Source organism: Gorilla gorilla, chromosome 20 (genome assembly GCF_029281585.2).
Source record: "Gorilla gorilla gorilla isolate KB3781 chromosome 20, NHGRI_mGorGor1-v2.1_pri, whole genome shotgun sequence".
Taxonomy (NCBI): domain Eukaryota; kingdom Metazoa; phylum Chordata; class Mammalia; order Primates; family Hominidae; genus Gorilla; species Gorilla gorilla.
Genome location: NC_073244.2, coordinates 40,701,349 through 40,726,293, shown reverse-complemented (window position 1 = coordinate 40,726,293; position 24,945 = coordinate 40,701,349). Strand labels below are relative to the sequence as shown.

The 24,945-nt window shown below is 40.5% G+C and overlaps 2 protein-coding genes across 5 annotated transcripts in view; one reads left to right on the top strand and one right to left on the bottom strand.

The window, feature by feature from the left end:
* Positions 1-24,945, bottom strand: part of URI1 (URI1 prefoldin like chaperone) — a 92,832-nt gene that overhangs the window by 51,355 nt on the left and 16,532 nt on the right. The window contains exon 1 of one of the 4 annotated variants that reach the window (XM_031004377.3): positions 22,432-22,875. The exons of 2 other annotated variants lie outside the window; for them this stretch is intronic. In XM_031004377.3, the coding sequence (XP_030860237.2) occupies positions 22,432-22,554 (123 nt within the window). In that variant the 5' untranslated portion in view covers positions 22,555-22,875. Of the gene's footprint in view, positions 1-22,431; positions 22,876-24,945 lie in introns of those variants that run through there. One more of the 4 variants, XM_031004379.3, reaches the window with a different exon arrangement.
* Positions 8,181-10,020, top strand: LOC101135421 (large ribosomal subunit protein uL6-like). The gene has a single exon (XM_063701201.1). It carries the CDS (start codon positions 8,185-8,187, stop codon positions 8,803-8,805), a length of 621 nt encoding a protein of 206 aa, XP_063557271.1. The 5' UTR covers positions 8,181-8,184; the 3' UTR covers positions 8,806-10,020.

The window sequence follows — 24,945 nt, the reverse complement described above, 5'->3', positions numbered from 1 at the left end:
GAGGTGATTACAGATTCTGGTCCTAAAAGAAAGACCACTATAGGATCTGCATAAGCTAACCAACCATCTAAAGCAGCTGGTACAGGAAGCAACATAAATGTACAAGAAAACAAAACACAGAGACCCAAAAAACTCCTACCCTTGACTCCCTCCTGACTTCTTACAGTAAATTATTTCATAATTTCCTAAGCATCTGTATGATTTGCAACTAAGAAAACTTTAGAGTAGTAAACTTGCCACACAGGTTAGGAGGAGAATGTGCCTGTGAAAGGCTCAAAGGAAACAAACAGTCCACTGAGGAGTAAATACAAATAGAAGAAAAAAAAAAAACAGGAAAATATACTCCCAGGTAACAAAAAAGTCAAATTAAAGCAATCTTATTTAGCATTAATTAAAGAAGTACATTTTTATTTTAAACACCACTGGCTGGGCGTGGTGGCTCACACCTGTAATCCCAGAACTTTGGGAGGCCGAGACAGGTGGATCACCTAAGATCAGGAGTTTGAGATCATCCTGGCCAAGATGGTGAAGCCCTATCTCTACTAAAAATACAAAAAATTGGCCAGGCATTGTGGCAGGCGCCTGTAATCCCAGCTACTCAGGAGGCTGAGGCAGGAAAATCAAACCCGGGAAGCAGAGGTTGCAGTGAGCCAAGGTCACGCCATTGCACTCCAGCCTGCGCAATGAGAGCAAAACTCCGTCTCAAAAAAAAAACAAAAAACCAAAAACAAAAACAAAAGAAACCACCACTGTCAGTGAGACTGTAGTAAAAATCTCAGATCACACTAAATCACTGCAAGTAGCTATGTAAATTCAAAACTCAGTCTAGACTTCTGTAATACCTCCAAGTAGGACAAAAAAAGCTTGTAACTCTCAGAAAGTAGAAGAGACAGACAGATAAATACAAAAATTATCTCTTTAAAGGCACCCAAGAGCTGCCAAAGCAGTGAGGACAAGAGGGACCAAGGATTCAGAGAGGGGAGAACTGTGGAGAAGTGAGCTGATCATCTGAAGCCACTTTTTTCTCAGACAACAGGAGGCACAGGCAAGAGGCTGAGAATTATGTTGGGCCCTAAGGAGACAGCCATGGCTAGCAGAAAGAAACAAGCAGAACCTTGCGCAGTCTGACAAGGCTATATGGTAGTAAAATGAGAGCGCAAGAGAGGTCTTAAGCATACAACTGCTTTCCCTCCCATGGTATCTGTCAAATTCTGAGCTGTGAAGGCCAAAAAGATAAACTAAAACTCTGAAAAGCAGAGCTCAGGATGAAACAAAAATTAGTTCAGAAGCCCAAGGAAATATGGTGTAGTGAGCAAAATCAAGCTTCCAGATGAAAGCCTGAAGAAACCAGAAGCAGCAGATGGCTTACTAAAACAACAACCTGGCCTTCAGTCCACCCAGTACCTGCCTGGAGTAAGGTGACCAGCTCCCACTGCATCTGCTTCAGTAGAAGAAAGGACGAGCCTTTTCCAGAGGAAGTTATCATCTTCAGGAATATCTACAATCTTTAAAGACACAATCCCAGGATTTAGTCAAAAATAACTAGGATGCCAAGAAACAGGATCATATGACCAAAAGTCAAAAGAAAAAATATATAAAACAGAACCAAACACACATGCAATCTAGATACTGGTGTTAACAAACATAATGATTAATCTGTTCAAGGAAATAGAGGAAAAGATAAAAGGAATATATTTTAAAAATAGCAATTTTCACTAGAGAACTGAAATCTACAGGAAGAAACAAATGAAAATTGTACAACTGAAGAACCAAAAATTAAAATAAATGGCATTAAAAGAAGATTAAACAGCAGAAATCAGGATTTTTGAACTTGACAGGTCAAAAGAAAACACCAAATTAAAGCCCAGAGATTCAAAAATAAAATATGGAAAATACAGAAAAGACCAATAAGAGACATGTGAAACACAGTGTAAGTGCAAGATCCAGAAAGGGAAGAGAGAATGCAGCAGAAGCAATATTGAAAAGATCTTGAATTCTGGATTTTCTAAAACTGATATCAAAGTATCAGCCGATAGACTGAAGAAACTCCAAGAATCCCAAGCAAGAGAAGCACAAAGAAAATTTCAAGGCACAACATAGTTACAGTGATGAAAACCAAAGAAAAAGGGAAAACTTCACGTGCAGCTGGGGGTAGGCGGAGGAGGCATAGGGGAGATTCACAGCCTTCAAAGGAGTGACAAGACTTAGAGCTAGAGCTAACTTCAACATCACTGACAGAAAGTGAAAGATAATAGAGTATCTTGAAATGCTGGAAAAAATAACTGAAAATCTATAGTGACATACACAGCAAATAGATCCTCCAACATGAAGGAAAAAATAACATTTTCAACAGAAACAGAATTCTGCATCAGCAGACTTTCATTAAAAGAAATACTAACGGTTTATTAAACTAGACATGTTGTTAATAAAATGTCTTATCAAAAAAATTATTAAACTAGATATTGTTATTAAATAAGTGTGATCGGTTAAAAAAAAAAGACAGCAACAACAACAACAAAAAGGACTCTTCAGAGTAATATAAATGCAGAAAGAATTAAACAGTAAAGGTACAGGATAAAAAAAAAAAAGATGGGTAAAGATAAATCAATATTGACCACACAGAACAATTAAATACAGTGTTGTGGTGTTTAAAATACGTAGAATTAAAATGCATGGGAGCAATCATGCAAGAGGTGGGCTGGATAAATGAATGAATGCTATGATCTCTAGAGACACCAGAGACTTAACTTAGTGAAAAGGAATTGTAAAAAAAAAAAAATACTATAAATACATATTATATTTAGTACTAAACCATAAAGTACAGTATAAAAGTAGTAAAAAATAATGTATCACAAACAAGTTAATAGGAGGAAATAACAATACAAAATGTTTGATCCAAAGGAAGGAAAAAAAAAAGCAGAGAAAAAAGAACATAAAAGTACGTCAATTAGAACTATAATGGGGTACCATTTGACACTCCAGTAATGAGGATGGTCCTTACGGAAAACAAAAACAGCAAATGCCAAAAGTTGCCCAGTATGTGGACTGGAACCCTTGTGAATTTGTCCGGGAATGTAAAATGGTACAGTCACCGGAGAAAGCAGTGTGGCAGTTCCTTAAAAATTAAACACAGAATTACCATATGATCCAGAAATTCCACCTCTGAGCATACCCAGAAGAATCGAAAGCAGCCAGGCGCAGTGGCACACACCTGTAATCCCAGCACTTTGGGAGGTCAAGGTGGGTGGATCACCCGAGGTCAGGAGTTCGAGACCAGCCTGACCAACATGGTGAAACCCCATCTCTACTAAACACAAAAAATTAGCCAGGGGTGATGGTGCATGCCTGTAATCTCAGCTACTTGGGAGGCTGAGGCAGGAGAATCACTTGAACCCAGGAGATAGAGGTTGCAGTGAGCCGAGATTGTGCCATTGCACTCCAGCCTGGGCAACAAGAGTGAAACTCCATCTCAAAACAAAAACAAACAAACAAACAAACAAAAAACAATCAAAAGCAGATACTTAAACCAAACGCCCATGTTCACAGCAGCATTACTCAAAACCACCATAAGGTAGAGGCAACCCAAGTATCCATGGATGCTAAAATAAACAAAAATGGATAATACACTGCATAATACATTCTATAATACAATGGAATATTATTCAGCCTTAAAAAGGAAGAAATTCTGATATGTGCCACAACATGGACGAACCTTGAGACATCATGGTAAGCGAAATAAGCCAATCACAAAAGGACAAATACTATATGATTCCACTTAAAGGTACTTAGAGTAATCAAATTCATAGAGACAAAAAGTATAATAGAATGCTGGTAGCCAGATCAGGAAGGGGAAGAATAGAGAGTTATTGTTTAATGAACAGAGTTTCAGTTTTGCAAGATTTAAAAAAAAAAAAAAAGGCCTGGAGATGGATGGTAATTACGGTTGATCAACAACGTGAATATACCCAATGCCACTGAACTGTATACTTAAAAATGATTAAAATGGGCTGGTCATGGTAGCTCATGCCTATTTACCAGCACTTTGAGAGGCCAAGGCAGGACGACCGCTTGAGGCCAGGAGTTCGAGACCACCCTGGGCAACATAGTGAGTCCCTGTCTCTACAAAAAAAAAAAAATTTTTTTTTAATTAGCTAGGCACAATGGCATGCACCTGTAGTCCCAGCTACTCAGGAGACTCAGGCAGGATCACTTGAGCTCAGGAGTTCAAGGTTGCAGTGAGCTATGACCATACCACTGCACTCCAGCCTGGGTGACAAAGCAAGACACAGTCTCTTAAAATAAAATTATTAAAATGGTAAATTTTGTTATATTTACTACAATTTTTTGAATAAAAAATAAATACAATGTACATCTAATAGAAAGGTGATAAAATTAAATATATCAGGAAACCTACTACATATAATGGCTTAAAATACTCTAAATAAAAGGAAAAGATACCTAGACTGAATATTAAAACCACAACAATATGCTGTTTATAAGACACACTTCGAACCCAAAAGACTGAAGTTAAAAAGATTTTTTTTTAAAGATAGACAAAACAAACAAATTTAGCTGGTGTGACCATACTAATACTAATATCCAACAAAGGAGACTTGAAGGCAAGTAGCATTACTAGAGATAAAAATATCTCAGAATGGTGAAAAGGTCAACTGACCAGGAAGTTATTACAATTTTAAATTTGTATACAATGAATAACATAGCTGTAAAATATATAAAGCAAAGGTTAAAAAAAGAGAGAAAAATAAATCTATAATCCTAGTGACTATTTTAATACTTATCTCAATAAACGATAGAATTAGCAAACAAAAAAATTAACAAGGACATAAAATATTGGAACAACATACTCAAGCAGCCTGAACTAACAGACACATACTGAACCCAAAAACTGCAGGATTAACATTTTTTTCCAAGTAAATCATGAAAAATTTACCAAGAAAAAAAAAACATTAGGTCAAAAGGCAAGACTTAAATTTCAATCATGCAGAATGTGTACTCTGACCACACGAGAGAAACAGAAAAATAAGTAGAAAATAATGTTTGAAAAGGAATGTATTTCCAACTTATGGGTCAATGAGCAAATCATAATAGAAATTAGAAACTATTTTTAAATGACTGATAAGGAAAATGACATACAAAATGTGTGCAGTACCTAAGGCAATGATTAAGAGAAAAATTTAAAGTTCAAAATGCATATCTTATAATAAGGAAAGGTTAATATTAGTAACCTCAACCATCATCCCTAAGGGCTAGAAAAATTACAGGCAAAGGAAAATCTTAAACAGGAAAAAAAAGAGAAGAAATCAATAAAGTAGAAAGCAGACTTAGAAAAGAGGAAAAAAATCAAAGGCAAAAATATAAAATACAAAATTGATAAACCCTTAAGAAGAGAAATCAAGGGAGGAAAAAACCCACAAATTAAAAATTACAGTAACTAAAAAGAGGACATCACCACCAAATCTACTGATAATAAAAAGATAACAGGATATTATGGTAACTCGGAGGGACAACAAGCTTGAAAACTTAGAAAGGACAGTTCCTTGAAAATCACATTTTCTAAAATGATATAACTAGAAACAGAAAATCTGGATAGTCTTTGAACTTTCAAAGAAATTGAGGTCGTATCTTAAAATCTCCATACAAAATGTCCAAGAAAAACATTGGGCCCAGACAGCTTTGTTGATGAACTCTTCCAAACATTTAAGTTAGAAACAGTACGAGCCAGGCACAGTGGCTGACTAGCCTGTAGTCCATCATTTTGGGAAGCCAAGGCAGATGGATAGCTTGATCCCAGAAGTTCAAGACCAGCCTGGGCAACATAGTGAGACTCTGTCTCTACAAAAAATACAGAAAAATTAGCCAGGCATGGTGGCGCATTCCTATAGCCCCAGCTACTCGGGGAGACTGAGGCGAGAGGATCATCTGAGCCTGGGAGTTCCAGGCTGCAATGAGCCAGGATTGGCCACTGCACTCCAGCCTGGATGAGAGCAAGATTCTCTTTCAAAAACACAAAAACAAAACACACATACAAAAACCAATAACAACAGTGTACAAACTCTTTTATAGGATATACAAAAATGGGAGTTGTTTCATGAGACCAGCCTAATTCTGAAGCCAAATCCTTACACCGACATTACAAGAAAAGAAAACCATAGGTTTAAGGTAGTGTTAATGTTTTTTGTTTTTTTTTTTTTTTTGAGACGGAGTCTCACTTGCCCAGGCTGGAGTGCAGTGGCGTGATCTCAACTCACTGCAACCTCCACCTCCTGGGTTCAAGCAATTCTCATGCCTCAACCTTCCGAGTGGCTGGGATTACAGGCCCCCGCCACCATACCCAGCTTATTTTTGTATTTTTTGTAGAGATGGGGTTTCACCATGTTGGCCAGGCTGATCTCAAACCCCTGACCTCACGTGATCCGCCCACCTCGGCTTCCCAAAGTGCTGGGATTACAGGTGTGAGCCGCAGCACCCTGGTAGAGTTAATCAAAAAAAAAGAGAAAAGAAAAGAAAGAATTACAGAATTTTGCCTCATGTAACAGAACAAAATACCTTAATAAAATATTATCAAATTTAATCTAGCAATATACCACAAGGTAAACACATCCTCTACAAATGGGTTTGCTGCAGGAATGCAATGGCATTTGAATATTTTTAACGAATCAAAGTAATTTACCATATTGTTATCTCAAGAAACATAGAAAATACATTTGATAAAATTCAGCATCCATTCATGATAAAATTAGCAACAGGAGAAAATGTCCTTATTTTCATAAAGAGTAGCTACAAAAATCAACTACGAACATCTGTATGGTGAAATACTTAAAACTGCCCTCCTGGTATGTAAAGCCCAATGTCCTAACTTTTATTTTACATTATATTAAAGGTTCTAGCCCATACAATAGGGCAAAAAAACAAAACAAAACAAACAACCATAAAAAAAAACTTAAGAACTGGAATGAATAAAACTGTCAGTATTTACAAACAACATGCCTGTATGTAACTACACAGATACTATCAGAATGTATAGGCAAGTAGTTAGAATTCAAATAAATTTAGGCCAGGCATGGTGGCTCACACTTGTAGTCCCAGCACTTTGGGAAGCAGAGGCGGGTGGATCACTTGACGCCTGGAGTTGGAGACTAGTCTGGCCAACACAGCAAACTCATCTCTATTTTTTAACAACAACAACAACAAATTTTAGAACAAAGTCAATATGTAAAAATCAAGTATGTTACCAGCAAAAAAAAAAAAAAAAAAAAAATGAATAGCAAGTAAATTACAAAAGGCAATAAAAAATAGTATATAGAAATAAATCTAACACATGAAGATTTGTATACTTTTAAAAGCTAATACTGAAAAGTTATAGATGTAAATAAATTGATATACCATGTTCATAGATTTTAAAACTTAATATTGTAAACATCTTAATTCTCCTCAAACCGATCTTTAGATCCAGTGCACTCCAAGCAAAATCCCAGTAATGTTATTTTTTGAGTATTGGAAAGGTGATCCTAAAATATATACAAAAAAGCAAAGGGTCAGAATAGTAAAGACAATCTTGAAGAACAAAGTGCTAGAGGAATTTTACTACTAGATATCAAGACCTATTATAAAGCTAAAATAGTAAGAGTGTGATACTGGTGCAATTACAGGCAAATAATCCAATGGAACGGAATAGAGAAACAGAGCTACACACACATAATCACATAATTTATGAAACAGACAACATACTCCATAAGGATTACTCTGGCTGCTAAAAGAAAGCTTAACCCCCTCCAGAATCTCTAGAATTTTATGTTACAATATCTGGCATCCAGTTCAAAATTACAAGGTACAAGGCAATCTATAAAAACAGAAGCGGCTATAAAGAAACCAAGGGGAAGGAATAAAAGCAGACCTTCATTTGACTGACATATTGCATTTATAAAATATAATAGACTTTATGATTAATACATTCATGAAAACAGAAGAAAAGTTGCAGATGTCAATAGAAACTTGGAATCCATTTTAAAATTTCAAAACATAAATTGTATTTCTTTTACGGTTTTCCTGCTGATAAATCCAAAAGAATTATAAGCAGGAAAATGACAAAATGACATCATCCAATTTGCATTCTTAAAAAGACTACTCTGGGTCACTTTTTTTTTTGCTGCGTTTACTGTGAGAATGAAGACCATTCTCAGCAATCAGACTGTCGACATTCCAGAAAATGTCAACGTTACTCTGAAGGGACGCACAGTTATCATAAAGGGCCCCAGAGGAACCCTGCGGAAGGACTTCAATCACATCAACGTAGAACTCAGACTCCTTGGAAAGAAAAAAAAGAGGCTCCGGGTTGACAAATGGTGGGTTAACAGAAAGGAACTGGCTACCGTTCAGACTATTTGTAGTCATGTACAGAACATGATCAAGGGCGTTACACTGGGCTTCCGTTACAAGATGAGGTCTGTGTATGCTCACTTCCCCATCAACGTCGTTATCCAGGAGAATGGGTCTCTTGTTGAAATGCGAAATTTCTTGGGTGAAAAATACATCCGCAGGGTTCAGATGAGACCAGGTGTTGCCTGTTCAGTACCTCAAGCCCAGAAAGATGAATTAATCCTTGAAGGAAATGACACTGAGCTTGTTTCAAATTCAGCAGCTTTGATTCAGCAAGCCACAACAGTTAAAAACAAGGATATCAGGAAATTTTTGAATGGTATCTATGTCTCTGAAAAAGGAACTGTTCAGCAGGTTGATGAATCAGATCTAAGAGTTATCCAGCTACAGAAAGAAGACGCCAGATGACTCCTAAGACATACTTGTGATATTTAAATGACGCAATAAAAGACCTATTGATTTGGACCTTCTTAAAAAAAAAAAAGACTACTCTGGGCTAGGCGCCGTGGCTCACGCCTGTAAAATTTTGGGAGGCCGAGACAGGTGGATCACCTGAGGTCAGGAGTTTGAGACCAGACTGACCAACATGGCGAAACCTCATCTCTACTAAAAATACAAAAATTAGCTGGGTGTGGTGGCGGGCACCTATAATCCCAGCAACATGGGAGGCTGAGGCAGGAGAATCGCTTGAACCCAGGATATGGAGGTTGCAATGAGCCAAGACCACTCCATTGCACTCCAGCCTGGGCAACAAGAGTGAAACTCCATCTCAAAAAAATAAAAAAAAAAAAAAAGACTACTCTGGGAAATAGACAGAAGAGGAACAAAGTGGAACTACCAAGGCCAGCCAGGAATTACCGCCTCTTTTGTAAGAAATGATAACTGGGCCAGGCACGGTGGCTCACGCCTGTAATCCCAGCACTTTGGGGGGCCAATGAGGGCACATCACCTGAGGTCAGGAGTTTGAGACCTGCCTGGTCAACATGGTGAAATCCTGTCTCAACTAAAAATATAAAAATTAGCTGGGCACGGTGGTGGGTGCCTGTTAATCCCAGCTACTTGGGAGGCTGAGGCAGGAGAATCACTTGAACCCAGGAAGAAAGAAAAAAAAAAGAAAAGAAAAAAATGGTAACTGGGAAAATGGCAATGAAGATCACAGGAAACAGCCAATTCAAGGAATTCCTAGTTTTCGGATATAATATTCTTCTATTTCTCTTATGTATTTTTATTTCACATTATAAATTAAATTAAACATAATAGTTCATTGAGAGGGTGGTTATAAATATGGATAAAGCTAAACAAATTTACCCTTTGACTCAGTAATCCATCTCTAGGACTTTACCCAAAGTTACTTCACAAATGAGAAACAACATATGCAGAAAGTGATTTACTGAGGCATTATCTGTACTATCAAGAGACTAAAAAACACCAAATGCCCATCAATAAGATATCAGCTGAATATCTGATGACACAGACATAAAGCGCTGTGCAACCACAAAATATGATAAGGAGGCCGGGCACGGTGGCTCACGCCTGTAATCTCAGCACTTTGGGAGGCCGAGGCAGGCGGATCACGAGGTCAGGAGATCGAGACCATCCTGGCTAACACAGTGAAACCCCGTCTCTACTAAAAAATTTAAAAAAAAAAAAAAAAAATTAGCTGGGCTGAGGCAGGAGAATAGCATGAACCCGGGAGGCGGAGCCGAGAATGCACCACTGCACTCCAGCCTGAGCAACAGAGCGAGACTCCATCTCCAAAAAAAGAAAAAAAAAAATGATGACGAATATCTCTATGAACCAGAGTAATTCCCAGGTTTATCATTTAATGAGATGAACAAAAGGCAAAATATGCTGCCTTTTGTATAAGAAAGCAGTATGGAGGGGAGATAAAGTGAACACATGTATTTTTGAAGAAGAAACAGAGGAAGGACAGGTCAAAAGTGAATGTAAATGGTTATCTAGGCCGGCTGTGGTGGTTCACACCTGTAATCCTAGCACTTTGGGAGGCTGAGGAGGGCAGATCACCTGAGGTCAGGAGTTTGAAACCACCCTGGCGAACATGGTCAAACTCCATTTCTACTAAAAATATTTTTTAAATTAGCCGGGCATGGTGGTGGGCGCCTGTAATTCCAGTAACTTGGGAGGCTGAGGCAGGAGAATTGCTTGAACCTGGGATGTGGAGGTTGCAGTGAGCCGAGATTGTGCCACTGCACTCCAGCCTGGGCAACAAGAGTGAAACTCTGTCTCAAAAAAAAAAAAAAAAAAAGTTTATCTGTAGGGGTAAGTAAGAGCAGGAACGGGAATGAATCAGAATTACCTCAGTAGGGATAACTTTTGATTTAGTTGTGATTTTGAACCATGCAAATGTTTTCATGTATTCATAAAATGCAATTAAGTGAAAAAGATAAAAAACAAATACTAAGATTCAATATAAATAAAAATCCAAGGTATAACTGCACAGAAAAAAAGTAATTCAAGTGACTTTTGGGATCAGTACCCTAACTGTACACCCCAAAAGCATTAATTACACAAAAGCCAATGAAACTGCAAAGACATTTTGAACTTTACTTCAGGTTTGCCATTGGCAGTGGTATTAATGCAGTAATTCTGAAGCTATTTTGTATATATTGTAGGATAGAGCAAATGAATAAATGCAGATGTTGAGAACCAAGGTTTTCACTATGAAAGAAGGGGAGTTTCAAATATAGACTGGGGAAAATTTAAGAAGAGCCTTGTGGTAATGGATTTGAATTCAAAGTATCAGGGTATACAGTCAGGGTCCATTGAACCCAGTTTTATTTTTTTAGTTTCTTTCTTGAGTAGTTCTAACTATTTGCAAGGATTAATATTTCATGCCTTTTATCTTCTCTTAGAGGCCTTCCAAGGAATCAAAAGAAAATTTTCCTATTAAGAAAAAAAAAACTCATTTTATTCTGCAATTACCATATGAGTACAGTGTCTTTGTAAGTCTAAGATACACTACAGGATCCTAGTGATTATGTTTTTCCTGCATCTTGCCATTTCATCATCACCTTAGTAATTATTTTATGATCAACTATTCCTAACTATGCTCTAAAAAAAAAAAACTAATGAGAAAATGGAAGAATTATGGAATCACTCAGAAGGATGGTGCAATCAACAGCAAAATATCATCCTTCCATTTTCTACTGCATTGCCTAGGATATTGCATCATCTTTCAAGACAGTGTAAATGATAACAGACACCATCTTTGTACTCTGCTTTTCGCTTTCAATAAACACAGTTGAGAATTCAGATTGTTTTTACTTTCTGCCTATAATGGAAAGAGGAAAAAAGTGATGGAAAGATACTTCACAATTATTAAATGAATCAGATTATGAATATAAAGAGCTAGCAGCACTCTTGACCAATGAAGTCCAATAATTTTTTTTTTTTGATGAAGGGAATCTTCATCAGCACCAATCAATACAACAGTCAATAGCCAAATGTGACTAATGAGCACTTGAGATGTGGCCATTGTAACCAAAAAACTGAATTTTTATTTTACTTAATTTAGTTAATTTGAATTTTAAATTTAAGTATAATAGCCACATGTGGTTAATGGCTACCACATTGGTTAGCGCAGAAAGACACTCGTGATGATGGTGAAATGAGAGCATAAATTAAATCTCAGATTATGAGCCTTCAGATGAAAATATCCTAGATGAATTTTCTCAAAATCAACAATCAATGAATATACAGAAATTAACTCAAAACGGATCAATGACCTAAATATAAGCGCTAAAATCATGAAATCCCTAGAAGGAAACATAGGTATAAATCTTCAAGACCTTGGATCTGGCAATGGATTCTTAAGATATGACACCAAAAAACACAGGCAACAAAATGTATAGTCATAAATGACTTGGGGTTTGGGGGAGGGAAGAATGACAGCGTTATTGCTTAATGGGTAGAGAGTTTCTGTTTGGGGTGATGAAAAAGTTTTAGAAAGAATAGTGATGGTTACCTAACAGTGAATGTAATCAATGTCACTGAAAAGTATACACACAAGAAATGTTAAATGGCAGATTTTATTAAATATATTTAGTTTACCATAATAAAACAAGATTGCTAGAATAAAAGATCTCTAAACTCTATTTCCTCTTCTACTCCTGTAAGTTTTTTAAATTCTTGAGGTCAGAGGCTAGGAGATAAAAACCCTGAAGACACCAGAAATAGCTTCTTAAAGCAGGCATTCTGTAATGGTTTATCTTTGTATTGTTTTAAGTCCTAGAAGAAACCAGGCCAATGGAGGAAGAAAACTACATGCATCTGAACTTAGTGAATGTTAAAAAAGAGTTGACTGATTAGAATAAGGAAAAATTAAGAATCCGTGAGTGAACACTCTACTTGTAAGAACAAAAAGGAAATAGGATATTCCCATCCAGTCAGTCATTCAACAGGAAGGACTTCATGATGCAATAATTTGCAACAAGAACCTGGATAATCTCATTGTTCTAAGAGGACATGTGGCAGTATTCTTAAATCTCTTATAATCTTTGTGCATCAAGATTTGCTAAATATAAAGAGAACTGCTGTGTTTAAATTCTGATTAAACTTTCCAATAAAACTGTTTTTCACTAACCCTTATTCTTAGACCTGTAAATTATTTGCAAAAATTACTTAAAAATATAAACAGTAAACAGGATCCACTGGACCTAGATGGTAAATGGTGATGACTGCTTTTTCTGGTATATTGGAGGTTAATATATTTCCTTAGTACTGTCTGCTTGATGCAATTAACACCCCAGCAGCAATCAGCACTACCTGTGTCCATATCTTGGTTTCTAAGCATCTCTTATTTTATAAGGCTCTTGGAAGAAATAGTCAATTTCAGGACTAAGGCAAACTACAGGGCAAGCCTGGAACATCCTGTGCCAGAAAGCAAGGTAACGATCAAATAATGAAAAAAGAATGCACAAGCCAGGCACAGTGGCTCACGCCTGTAATCCCAGCACTTTGGGAGGCCGAGGCAGGTGGATCACCTGAGGTCAGGAGATCGAGACCAGCCTGGCCAACATGGTAAAACCTCGTCTCTACTAAAAATACAAAAAAGTAGCTGGGCATGGTGGCAGAGGCCTGTAATCCCAGCTACTTGGGAGGCTGAGGCAGGAGAGTCACTCGAACCCAGGAGGCGGAGGTTGCAGTGAGCCAAGATCGTGCCACCGCACTCCAGCCTAGGCAACAAGAAACTCTGTCTCAAAAAAAAAAAAGAAAGCATGCTTGAGCCAGCTTGAAGGGGCTCCCACTGGCCAAATTTAGAACAATTTGAACATCAAAAGGAATGAAGAAATCACATCACTCTCAACTTGAAACAACAAAAAAATGAGTTTATTGTGAAACTAAAGGGGGAGGGCAGCTAGAGTTCTTGTTGATTGAAAAACATAAACTAATAAATACACTGTTAGAAAATCACTAATTAGCAAACACCAATATAACTGATTTAGGCAAGGATCATCCATGGCAAAAGGCTTTTGAGGAATAGCATATTTACACTGTCTTCAAGTACTATACCATTTAAAGGTAACTTTATGATGGAAAGACTTGACATCTTAAGTGGTTAGCAACACTAATAATGGGACAAAAATGACATTATGTGTCTCCTGATGTGATGCAATGAAAAGTCATCATCTATGTAATCACGCGTGTATGTGTGTGTGTGTGTTTTTAGAGACAGGACCTTACCACTTTGTTGCCCAGGCTGGACTCCACCTCCTGCCTCAGCCTTCGGAGCTTTTGGAGTAATTGGGACTACAGGCTTGTGCCACCAACCAGCTATCTACGTAGTATTCTTGCCAAAAATGTTTGTTTCTTCATGATTATGTTCATTAGACATCTCCAAATTGTGGGACATTCCACAAGAAAACTGATCTAACGCTTCAAAAATGCCAATTTCATAAAGACAGAAGGTGGCGTGGAATAATTTTAGATGAAAGAAGATTAAGGAGATAAGAGAGTCAAATGCCATAGTAATCTCTGACTGGCTCTTGCATTGAAAGAGAGTTATAAAGGACATTTTTAGAAAAACTGAGAAAATGTGAATATGGTACATGTCAATGTTAATTTCTTGAGTGTAAAAAAAGATATGGTTATGTAGAAGAATGACCTTGATGTAAAATGATAAGTGCTTCAGTATTACTGATGTGATGATGTCTGCAATTCACTTCTGAATGGTTCTGCAGGGGGAAAAGGGAAAAAAAAAAGGAATATATAAAGAGAAAAGCAAATGGGACAAAATGCTAACTGATTACTCTAAACAGTGGTCATCATATTGTTCTTTCACCTTTCCTGTACTTTTATAATTTTTCAAATAAACAGTTGTAGTTTAAGGGGGGAAAACTGCATATGACAGACTAAAAAGATTGAGACTTATCACTCTGGAGATAAGGGCAAGTGATACAAGCTAAAAGGTTCTTAAACTCAAAATGAAAACAACAGGTAAAACAAAATAAAGCAGTTATGGCCAAATCACAGATTCCACGCACCTTCTTCCCCCTTTCCCCCCAGTGTTTTGGGACCATTACCATCTTTTCTTCCAATCTAGAGAAGCCTAAAACAATGAAAATGGGTTTTTTCCTCCTTGAAATACTGTTTTATGTTTACTGACAACTTCCGAAGAACTAAAACCAAAGTTGTCTCTTCTTATGGCACATTACTGGCACAATACTAAGTGCCAACAACAAGAAGTTTATCTAAAATAAAACTTAGAAGTAATGAGTTCTTAAAACTCACCTACCTACAAAACGGAATGTGCCTTTGGCTATACAAGCAAACATATTCTTACAACTGTGCCTTTCTTAAAAAATTAGTAACCTCTCCCTCCCCCTCCCCCTCCCGTCTTCCCACAGTCTCCCTCTGATGCCAAGCCGAAGCTGGACTGTACTGCTGCCATCTCGGCTCACTGCAACCTCCCTGCCTGATTCTCCTGCCTCAGCCTGCCGAGTGCCTGGGATTGCAGGCGCGCGCTGCCACGCCTGACTGGTTTTTGTATTTTTTTGGTGGAGACGGGGTTTCGCTGTGTTGGCTGGGCTGGTCTCCAGCTCCTAACCGCGAGTGATCTGCCAGCCTCGGCCCCCCGAGGTGCCGGGATTGCAGACGGAGTCTCGTTCACTCAGTGCTCAATGTTGCCCAGGCTGGAGTGCAGTGGCGTGATTTCAGCTGGCTACAACCTCCACCTCCCAGCCGCCTGCCTTGACCTCCCAAAGTGCCAAGATTGCAGCCTCTGCCCGGCCACCACCCCGTCTAGGAAGTGAGAAGCGTCTCTGCCCAGCCGCCCATCGTCTGAGATGTGGGGAGCGCCTCCGCCCCGCCGCCCCGTCTGGGATGTGGGGAGCGCCTCTGCCCGGCCACGACCCCGTCTGGGAGATGAGGAGCGTCTCTGCCCGGCCGCCCGGTCTGAGAAGTGAGGAGCCCCTCCGCCCGGCAGCTGCCCCGTCTGGGAAGTCAGGAGCCCCTCCGCCCCGCAGCCGCCCCGTCTGGGAGGTGAGGAGCCCCTCCGCCCGGCAGCTGCCCCATCTGGGAGGTGAGGAGCGTCTCCGCCCGGCAGCCGCCCCGTCTGGGAGGCGGGGGGCAGCCCCCGCCCGGCCAGCCGCCCCGTCCGGGAGTGAGGCAGGGGGCAGCTCCCGCCCAGCCAGCCACCCCGTCCGGGAGGGAGGCGGCAGCCCCCGCCCGGCCAGCCGCCCCGTCTGGGAGGTGGGGGGGGGGGGGCGCCTCCGCCCGGCCTCCGCCCCGTCCGGGGGGTGGGGGGTGCCTCTGCCCGGCCGCCCCTTCTGGGAAGTGAGGAGCCCCTCTGCCCGACCACCATCCCGTGTGGGAGGTGTACCCAACAGCTCATTGAGAACGGGCCATGATGACGATGGCAGTTTTGTCAAATAGAAAAGGGGGAAATGTGGGGAAAAGATAAAGGAATCGGATTGTTGCTGTCTGTGTGGAAAGAAGTAGACATAGGAGACTACATTTTGTTCTGTACTAAGAAAAATTCTTCTGCCTTGGGATGCTGTTAATCTATAACCTTACCCCCAACCCCGTGCTCTCTGAAACATGTGCTGTGTCCACTCAGGGTTAAATGGATTAAGGGCAGTGCAAGATATGCTTTGTTAAACAGATGCTTGAAGGCAAAAAAAAAAAAAAGTAACTTCAACATTACTTATTGAAGTTACAGAACTTACAGAACAAATATACTCTTTTCAATAAATTACCTATAATTAATCAATTTAGAAAAAGCATTTCTAAAATTCAACACCCACTCATAAAAACTCACAGCAAACTTGGAATATAAGGAAATTTCCTTAATCTGATAAAAGCAAATACAAAAATTACTCACAGCAAATATGACACAATGGTAAATGTTTAAAAGTTGACCCCTGATGCCCACTACCAGCACTTGAACTGGCCAGTATCAAAAGCAAGAAAAAGAAAGAAACAGCATACGGACTGGAAAGGAGAAAATAAAGGCAATCTTGAGGAACCACAATTAAAACTACACCACCATGTACCAGGTACCAAGATAACACAAAGTCATAATGATTTAGACAGTGTAGGTTTGCCAACCTACAACAGACAAGAACAGACAAGCCAACAGAACAGTCAAGAAACTGATCTACTTACACAGTCACCTGATTTATGACAAAGATGACAATGCGGTGGAGACATGACACTCTTTCCAATAAATGCTGATGGGGCAACTAGGTATCCATACAGTAAAAATGAAACCTGACCTCAATCCCCCCCATATACAAAGCCAATTCCAGGTAGAATGTAGATTCTCAATGTGAAAAGCAAAGCAGTAAAGCTTCTATTAGACAATATAAGAGGATATCTTCAGAAAAGTAGTAAGAAAGACCTCTTAAAAATAAGACAAAAAACACTAACCATGAAGAAAACAATTGTTAAAATTAAAAATGTCTGTTGATCAAAGGACAGACACCACTGTAAGTGCTCCAAGTCAAGCCACAGACCAGGGAAGAAACTTACAATATATAATTGGAAAGGCAGTCATTACTATGAATCAATTAGAATATAACTAACATCCCAATAGAAAGTAGTTAACAGATAAGCAGGTATTTCACAAAAACAAAACACAAAAATCCAAGTAGCCAATAAACATCTGAAAAGGTCATCAACCTCATTACTCATCACTAGATTGGCTAGCAAATATGAAAAGACACATGGTGGTAAAGACTGAAGTAGGGAGAACTTCTGTCCACTGCTAGCAAGCGGTAAACTGGTATAACCACCTTAGAAAAAGCATTCTAAGTGGAACTGAAGACACAAACGCGCCATGAGAAAGTTCCCGGCAAAAACTAGAAACAAACTGTTCATCTGAAAAATAAACAGTATTAATGAAAATTCTAAGATCGGATCTGTAAACATCTATCACAATGCGTGGCACACAGAGTTGCTCCCTATAATGTAATTCCATCCATCCATTTCTTCACATATGCATGACAAATGGATATAATTTAAGATCAGCCTCAAAACACATTCCAATGGTTTCCCATCTCACAAATATGAAAACCAAAACTCTTACAATGATCTGGTACTGCTCTCATACTGGCTAGAAAGCTCTTCTCTAAAATATCCTCCACATATCCACACAGCTCACTCCCCACTTATTTCAAGTTTCTGCTCAAATGGAACCTAACAGAGAAGCCCTCTCTGATGGCTTACAGAAGACACCATCCCTCCACTCACATCCCTCATTCTCTACAGGCCTCTCACCTTCCTGTTTTTCTACTTAGCCTTACCTACCAAACACCCAAGGTAAGGCTATGTAACTGCATGCCTTCACCCCTAGAGTGTAACCATGAAAGAAAGAACTTGCTGTATTTTGTTCATTACTGCACACTCAGCAGAACATGCCTGGCATGTAGTAGATACTCATTAAATATTTGTTACATAAATTCTATGGCATGGATTCTAGGCTTGGAAAGAATAGCTGTTATATGGCCTACATGGCTGACAGTTCCTTAAACTATGTGCAGTTTAGTTTATCGTAAGAAATATGAAAACCCTCCATTAAGTTAAATTAGCTGTTCTGCTTTATAAAAAATTTAAAATATTTACTCTTAATGCATTTAATTCCCCAAGGATCTATATCAGGAAGTATAAGCTATTCCAAAATTCCAAGTGAGAACTACATGAGGCACTCAATTATAAATATATTATCCTAATGAATTTTCTCTTACTATTATCCTGCAAATAAGCCTATAAAAACGATACTGGATCCATCACTTTTTTAAATATTACAATAAAATCTCAGTAGTTCTGCTAATAAAAGCTAATAGTATCTAGAGATAAAATACAGATATCTCAGAAACATCACCTTAGCCAAGAAACCAAAATTTCAACATAATGCAATTCTTAGAATCAGATTTAACAAGATCTTAGTACAAGGAAACCTCCCTGAACAGCCCAAGACACTCCGCAACAGTCCTAGACCACACATTTTATGGTATAGGTCACAGTCTAGACAGGTTAAGCTTCCATTTTTCCAACAAATATTTTACTGCTGTTAGTAAAAACAGATTTAAAGAAAAAAAAAAGGATGATCTGAATTTCTCTCCTCTCCCTGTATCTTATAACAAATGAAGATTAAATAAAACCTTTGGGGGGGGGAAGGAAATCAACTGAAGATGGTTGTTTGAATAAATTATATATATCAGCTCTGAAGTAACCAAGAAATAAACCTGCCTAACCGGCATTCAAACCAGCCAAGAGCCATTTTTCAGGCTCAGAAAGTGTTTTGCAATTAAAATAACATTCCAATTTTCGTTAAAATTAAAATAAGTTTTATCAATAGCTTTTTTTTGGAAAAAAAAATCCCATCCAATTTTACAAACTTTTAGGTAAAATAATAAAATTGTGTACTTTTAAAACAATGGTGTTTTCCTATGTAAAATGTGTAAATATTTATATAAACATAACTGGAACCACCCTATACATACTGTCCTAGTTTTCAATGCCTACATAATAGCTCCTGATTTATTTAACCAATCCCCCAATGTCAGACTTTTAGTTTTTCTCATTATAAACAAAGCTGCAGGGAATGTTTCTTACATGTTTTATTGCTAGATCAAAATAGAAACAAACCGAAGTTCTAACTAAAATAAATTGTTTTGGAAATGTTTCACCATTGACTGTAAGTGAAAGCAATGTTAAAATATTTGATCCTAACCGCTGACTACAGATGTTGTCACTTAGAGGTTGTGGCCTGTTCATGCCCCTTGTCTGTCCTCTTCCTCAGGTTGCCAATTTTTTGTCCTTTTTATTCCATGTTCCAGAGAACATACAAGAAAAAAAACAGAGAAAGAGCGTAAAACTTGTTATACTCCTTAGCTGAATTTGGAAAAAAAGAAAGAGCAAAACTAATGAGCAACATTTAAGCCACATTACCTACCAGCCCCTCTCAATCAAGGCTCCCAGAGAAGATTATGCCCTAAGCCTAAGGCACCCACTGTGTGTAAGGAACTCATTTCTCTCTCTGCATCTAGAGCCAACTAGGTAGGTACCCTCCCAGGGGAAACTGAGAACAGTCATTCAAATCATTTTCTGCAGAGTTTAACTCTGTCTCACAAAACCCATGTAGGGAAAGGCCAAGAGCTTAAAAGCATGTTTGATTCAACTTTCATAAAGGAATACTAAGTGCCACATATGAAGCTACTATGACATTTTCCCCTTCTACACTCAGGATGTCACTACGCTTCTACTTTACTAGAACTCACTGTACTCCCACAACTGGGCCAGCTTTAAAGCCTAAATAAATTGCTTCACAAAAAATTTTCACTGCCGATTTACTGGGTGGTTTTCCTGTACTACACTATAATTACAGTGCAGCTATCTAATCAGTTTATTTTGTGGCCTTGTGGGTCTCCTGTCCACTGAAGCAAATGCTTCTATTAAATAAAGAGAGATTAAATACTGACGCGCTTTTTCCTGAACTGGGGATAATTTTACACACCCATGACAGATATACGTGGTTATTTTGTGTGCCGAATTAACATTAACACAACACAGAAAAATAATTTGGTAGCACAGTCAATGTCTACAGAAAACAGTCATACAGTTTGCCACAAGACTGTAACTGAAAAAGCAGTTACTCTCTCTTCCAATGTAACTCAACACGATACCAGAAAGCTGTTCAGAGCACCCCAAAAAGTATCCTTTGCATTTCAGTCACACTAACATCAGAATAAAACTAAGGATATCTTTTTAATATGCCAAATGGCACAAAATATATCAAGTCAGCATTATGCACGTATTATACACTGAAGGAGGTGAAATTAACCCACTGCAGCAGAGGAAAGGCAATAGAAACACCATCCTCTGAGGGTCTGTGTCACATTCTCTGAAAGAATAAAAAATGCCAAGTTTTGGCAAAAGGAGTAAGATTTCATGAGGGGCTGTTTTTCCTTTTTCTTTTTCTATCTTTCTCTTTAAAAAAAATACATTAATGTCTTTTAATTTAAAGACGCCAAACTAGTTAAGTTATATATATATATATATATATATATATATATATATATATATATATATATATGAATGACAGGGTCTCACTGTGTCGCCCAGGGTGAAGTGCAGTGGCATGACCATGGCCCACTGCAGCCTCAAACGCCTGAGCTCAAGTGATCCTCTCACCTCAGCCTCCCAAGTACGTGGGACTACAAGTGTGCACCACCATGGCCCGGCTAATTTTTTGTATTTTTTTGTATAGACGGAGGTCTCCCTGTGTTGCCCAGGCTGGTCTCGAACTCCTTGGCTTCAAGCAATTCCACGACCTTGACATCCCAAGCGGCTGGGATTACAGGTTTGAGTCACCACCCTAGCCACTGGATTTTTAAACTTTCATCTTGAAAACATGGCTTCCAAACCTAACAGTTGCGTTATTAGAGAAAAATGGCTGAGAAATGAAAATCCAAGCCACAAAATAATTTAAACCAACCAGAACAAAGAAAGATTACCGCAGTTCATCCCAACAGGTGGTTTCCAAGCAAACGAGGGTTTTTTAAGTTCTATCAAAACCCCCATCTAGTAGAACTGAGTATAGTTTTGTATCTATGTAAACAGTCGTTCTTATACAGGAATGTTCAATTAAAAAGTTAAGAACTTTTAAACTGCTTATAGTGTTGAAGCAACTTCCTAACCCTTTATAATCCATGCTCTTCCAAAAATGACATAAAATATTTTAAACAAATTAAATACTGCTTTTCAAAGTAACAATTTCAAGACACTTGAGGGGACAGAATCAATCTGAAAGACCACAGAATCCACAGAAAAATCAGATTTAACAATAAAACTATTTCTTAAATTGGGAATACTTCTTTATATAAAGTCCCACTAGGAAACACAGAACTTTGTACCCTTTTCACCAGTAGTTTAAAACTCATTTATTATACGATGAAATTAAAATTTGTAAAAATGAGCCGGGTGCGGTGACTCAGGCCTATAATCCCAACACTTTGGGAGGCGAGGTGGGGAAGGGTAGGAGGGGGAGGATCGCTTGAGGCCAGAAGTTCGAGATTAGCCTGGGCAACATAGTGAGACTCTCTTTTTTTTAATGTTTAAATGGCATTATATTGTGACAAATATTAAATAACCAAATATTGCACAGGAAGCATTATCATGACAAACGCGGTAAAACTTTTCCCTGCAATCAAATAAAGAGCAACAAACAGTACACATTTTAAGCAATGTTTAGGTCATTACAAGCTACAAATATTAAGGCGAACGCTTCCGTTGACAGCGTGCTGCCCCCGCCCCCAAATTCCCACGCGCTGCCGCACGCCTTCAGCTCAGAAGCCCCCTTTCCTGGGCAGGCGAACGGGCTGCACACCCCTCACTCCGCTGCGAGGTCAAAGGGCTGCAGACAAAGACAACAGAAGCACGTGACAAAAGTTTCTCCCCGTTCCCTCCGGGCGCCCGGGCAGCTGGGCCTAGGCCACGCGGGGCGGCGGCCCAGAGCACAGGCAGGGGCAGCCCGGCGGGCGGAGGCGGAAGCGGCGCGGGGCTGCTAGTTACCTTTTCCTGCTCCTCGAGCAGCCGCGCCACATCCGGGGCGCGCAACGGAACCGGGGCCGGGGCCGGGGCCGGGGCCGAAGGGGGCGAGGGGTCGGGGGGCGTCTCCACGGTGGGCGCCTCCATGACGGGCCCGCGGGCCTCAGCGCGGCGTGTGAGTCCTGAACCAGCGCCTGCGCAGGCGGCGCGGCCGGCGGTTGCCCAGCGCCCGCGCGCCCGCCCTCAGGCACCGCGCGCCCCGCGCCCAGGAGGCCGCGCCCGCCGCCGCCGCCGCTGCTCGCGTCCGCGCCGCCCGCTGCCGCATCTCACACGTGCATGTCGCCGCCGCCGCCGCCCCGCAGCGGGCTCCGAGTAGCAGGCCGCCTGCCAGGTACCGAGACGCCTCTCCGGTGCGGGCCCAGCCAGGCGTCCCGTGGCGGCCGCGCCTCCCCACGCGCCCCGCCTCTCGCGGCACGCCGGAAGCAAGCGCGCAGGCCCCGCCCCCGACACGCCCAGCTCGCGCAGGCCCCGCCCCCAGGGGAGTGCGCTTGATGCGAACCGCGTGGCTGGGGCTGGCGGTGTCCGCTGCTGGGCTTCGTTTGTATCGCTCTGCAAGCTTACATTTTACGCCGATATTTCTTTCTTTTTTTTTTTTTTGAGATTACGTATATGAAAGCACTAAATATAGGCTTTGGAACCTTAAAAAAAAAAAGGCTTACATTCTATAGAAGCTCCACGCCCAGGAAACGCTCGGCAACAAGAGCCGCGCGTCGCCTTGAGTGCCCCATCTCCCTCCCCGTCGTTTGGCGCTGCATCTGTATCTAGGAGCTTAATTCATGTACTAGAGCTGTTTCATAAGCACATTTAATTTTAGCAAATTCAACTCTTTCTGTGCCTTTTTAGTGAGTTGAAATATACAATTATATTTTGCATGTTCATTAATTACTGTACACATTGTATTTTCTCTTATATAAATTAAGCTACTGTACTAATTTTAATATGCTGCTATGAATGGACTAAGAAATTTTCCAAGGATAACTTTGCCCCCACTTTTCTTTTTTTTTTTTTTTTTTAAGAGACCGAGTCTTGGTCTGTCGCCCGGGCTGGAGTGCAGTAGTGCCATCATTTTTCACTGCAGCCTCAAACTCCTAGACTCAAGCGATCCTTCCACCTCAGCCTCAGGAGTAGCTGGGACCACTGGCCCGCACCAACACATCCTGTTAATTTTTCTATTTTTTTGTAGAGGCGGGGTCTCGCTATGTTGCCCAGGCTGGTCTTGACATTAAGCGAGCCTCCTATCTTAGCGAACCTCCTGTCTTGGATTCCCTGAAGTGCTAGGATTACAGGTGTGAGCTACCACACCTGGCCGTTCCAATTATTTTAGAACTCCTGTGCCCACTTCCTCCTACAGCCCTTTGTACAGCCTCCTATTAACCTAACTGCGTGAAAGTGGCCTTGCCTTATCTGCTGCAGTCGCTAGCAGTAAAGATGGGTCGTGTTCGTTCCACATCATACAGACAGGTCTAGGCAGAGAGATGCCTGCAGAGTCACAGCCTGGTGTGCCTGCTTGCTCTGCTTCTCTTCCCTCACTCCTGCCCAGCTCCCAAGTCCAGATCCACCCTTTTTTTCCTTTTTATGGCTTCAAAGGAAGAAAGCAAGGACAACTTGGGAAAAGATAAATGTTCATTCCTGTCTTTTCCTCACTGCACATCCAACCATCATCACCTCTGGAACAGCCAGGACCTGACCATTGTTACCACCTCTTCTACCACCACCATCCTCTCTCCATCCCCAGCCACCTCAGCAACCATTGATCTGGTCTTGCTGCCCCTACTCTTGTCCCTTGTAATGGAGATCAGCTGCTGCCCACCCTACTTCCCCTCGTTTAGGGGCTTAACCCTCGACCACATAGTCCTGTGCCTGTAGGAAGCTGACCCACCCACTAGCTCCAGGCAAAGGGGGTGATGCATCTCCCTTCTAAATAGTTGGTTCAAGAATGGATGTGCGATGTCGTCCAAACAGAGACTTCCTGGAGGCTTCTGAGAAGGTTCTTTTTTTTTTTTTTTTCCTCTGTTGCCCAGGCTGGAGTACAATGGTGCCATCTTGGCTCACTGCACCCTCTGCCTCCTGGGTTCAAGTGATTCTCCTGCCTCAGCCTCCCAAGTAGCTGGGACTATAGGCGCGCGCCACCACACCTGGCTAATTTTTGTATTTTTAGTAGAAACAGGGTTTCACCATGTTGGCCAGGCTGGTCTCAAACTCCTGGCCTCAAGTGATCCAACTGCCTCGGCCTCCTAAAGTGCTGGGATTACAGGCAAGAGCCACCACGCCTCTCCTGAGAAGGTTCTTCCTCATTCTTCAAAAGTGCTCCCATAAGGAATCAGTCTATCCCCTTGGCCAGGAAGTGCAAAGCAGGTAGCCCCATGTGTATCAGACAGCCCGCCAGACCACCTAGACACTCCAATACTCAGAATGAAGTGCGATCTGCGGTCAGCAGAGCTGAGAACAGAACCCAATCCTTGACAGCATCACAGAACT

Bases quoted from the DNA above. Each gene is read 5' to 3' on its own strand.
- LOC101135421 (XM_063701201.1), top strand. From the start codon at position 8,185: ATGAAGACCATTCTCAGCAATCAGACTGTCGACATTCCAGAAAATGTC.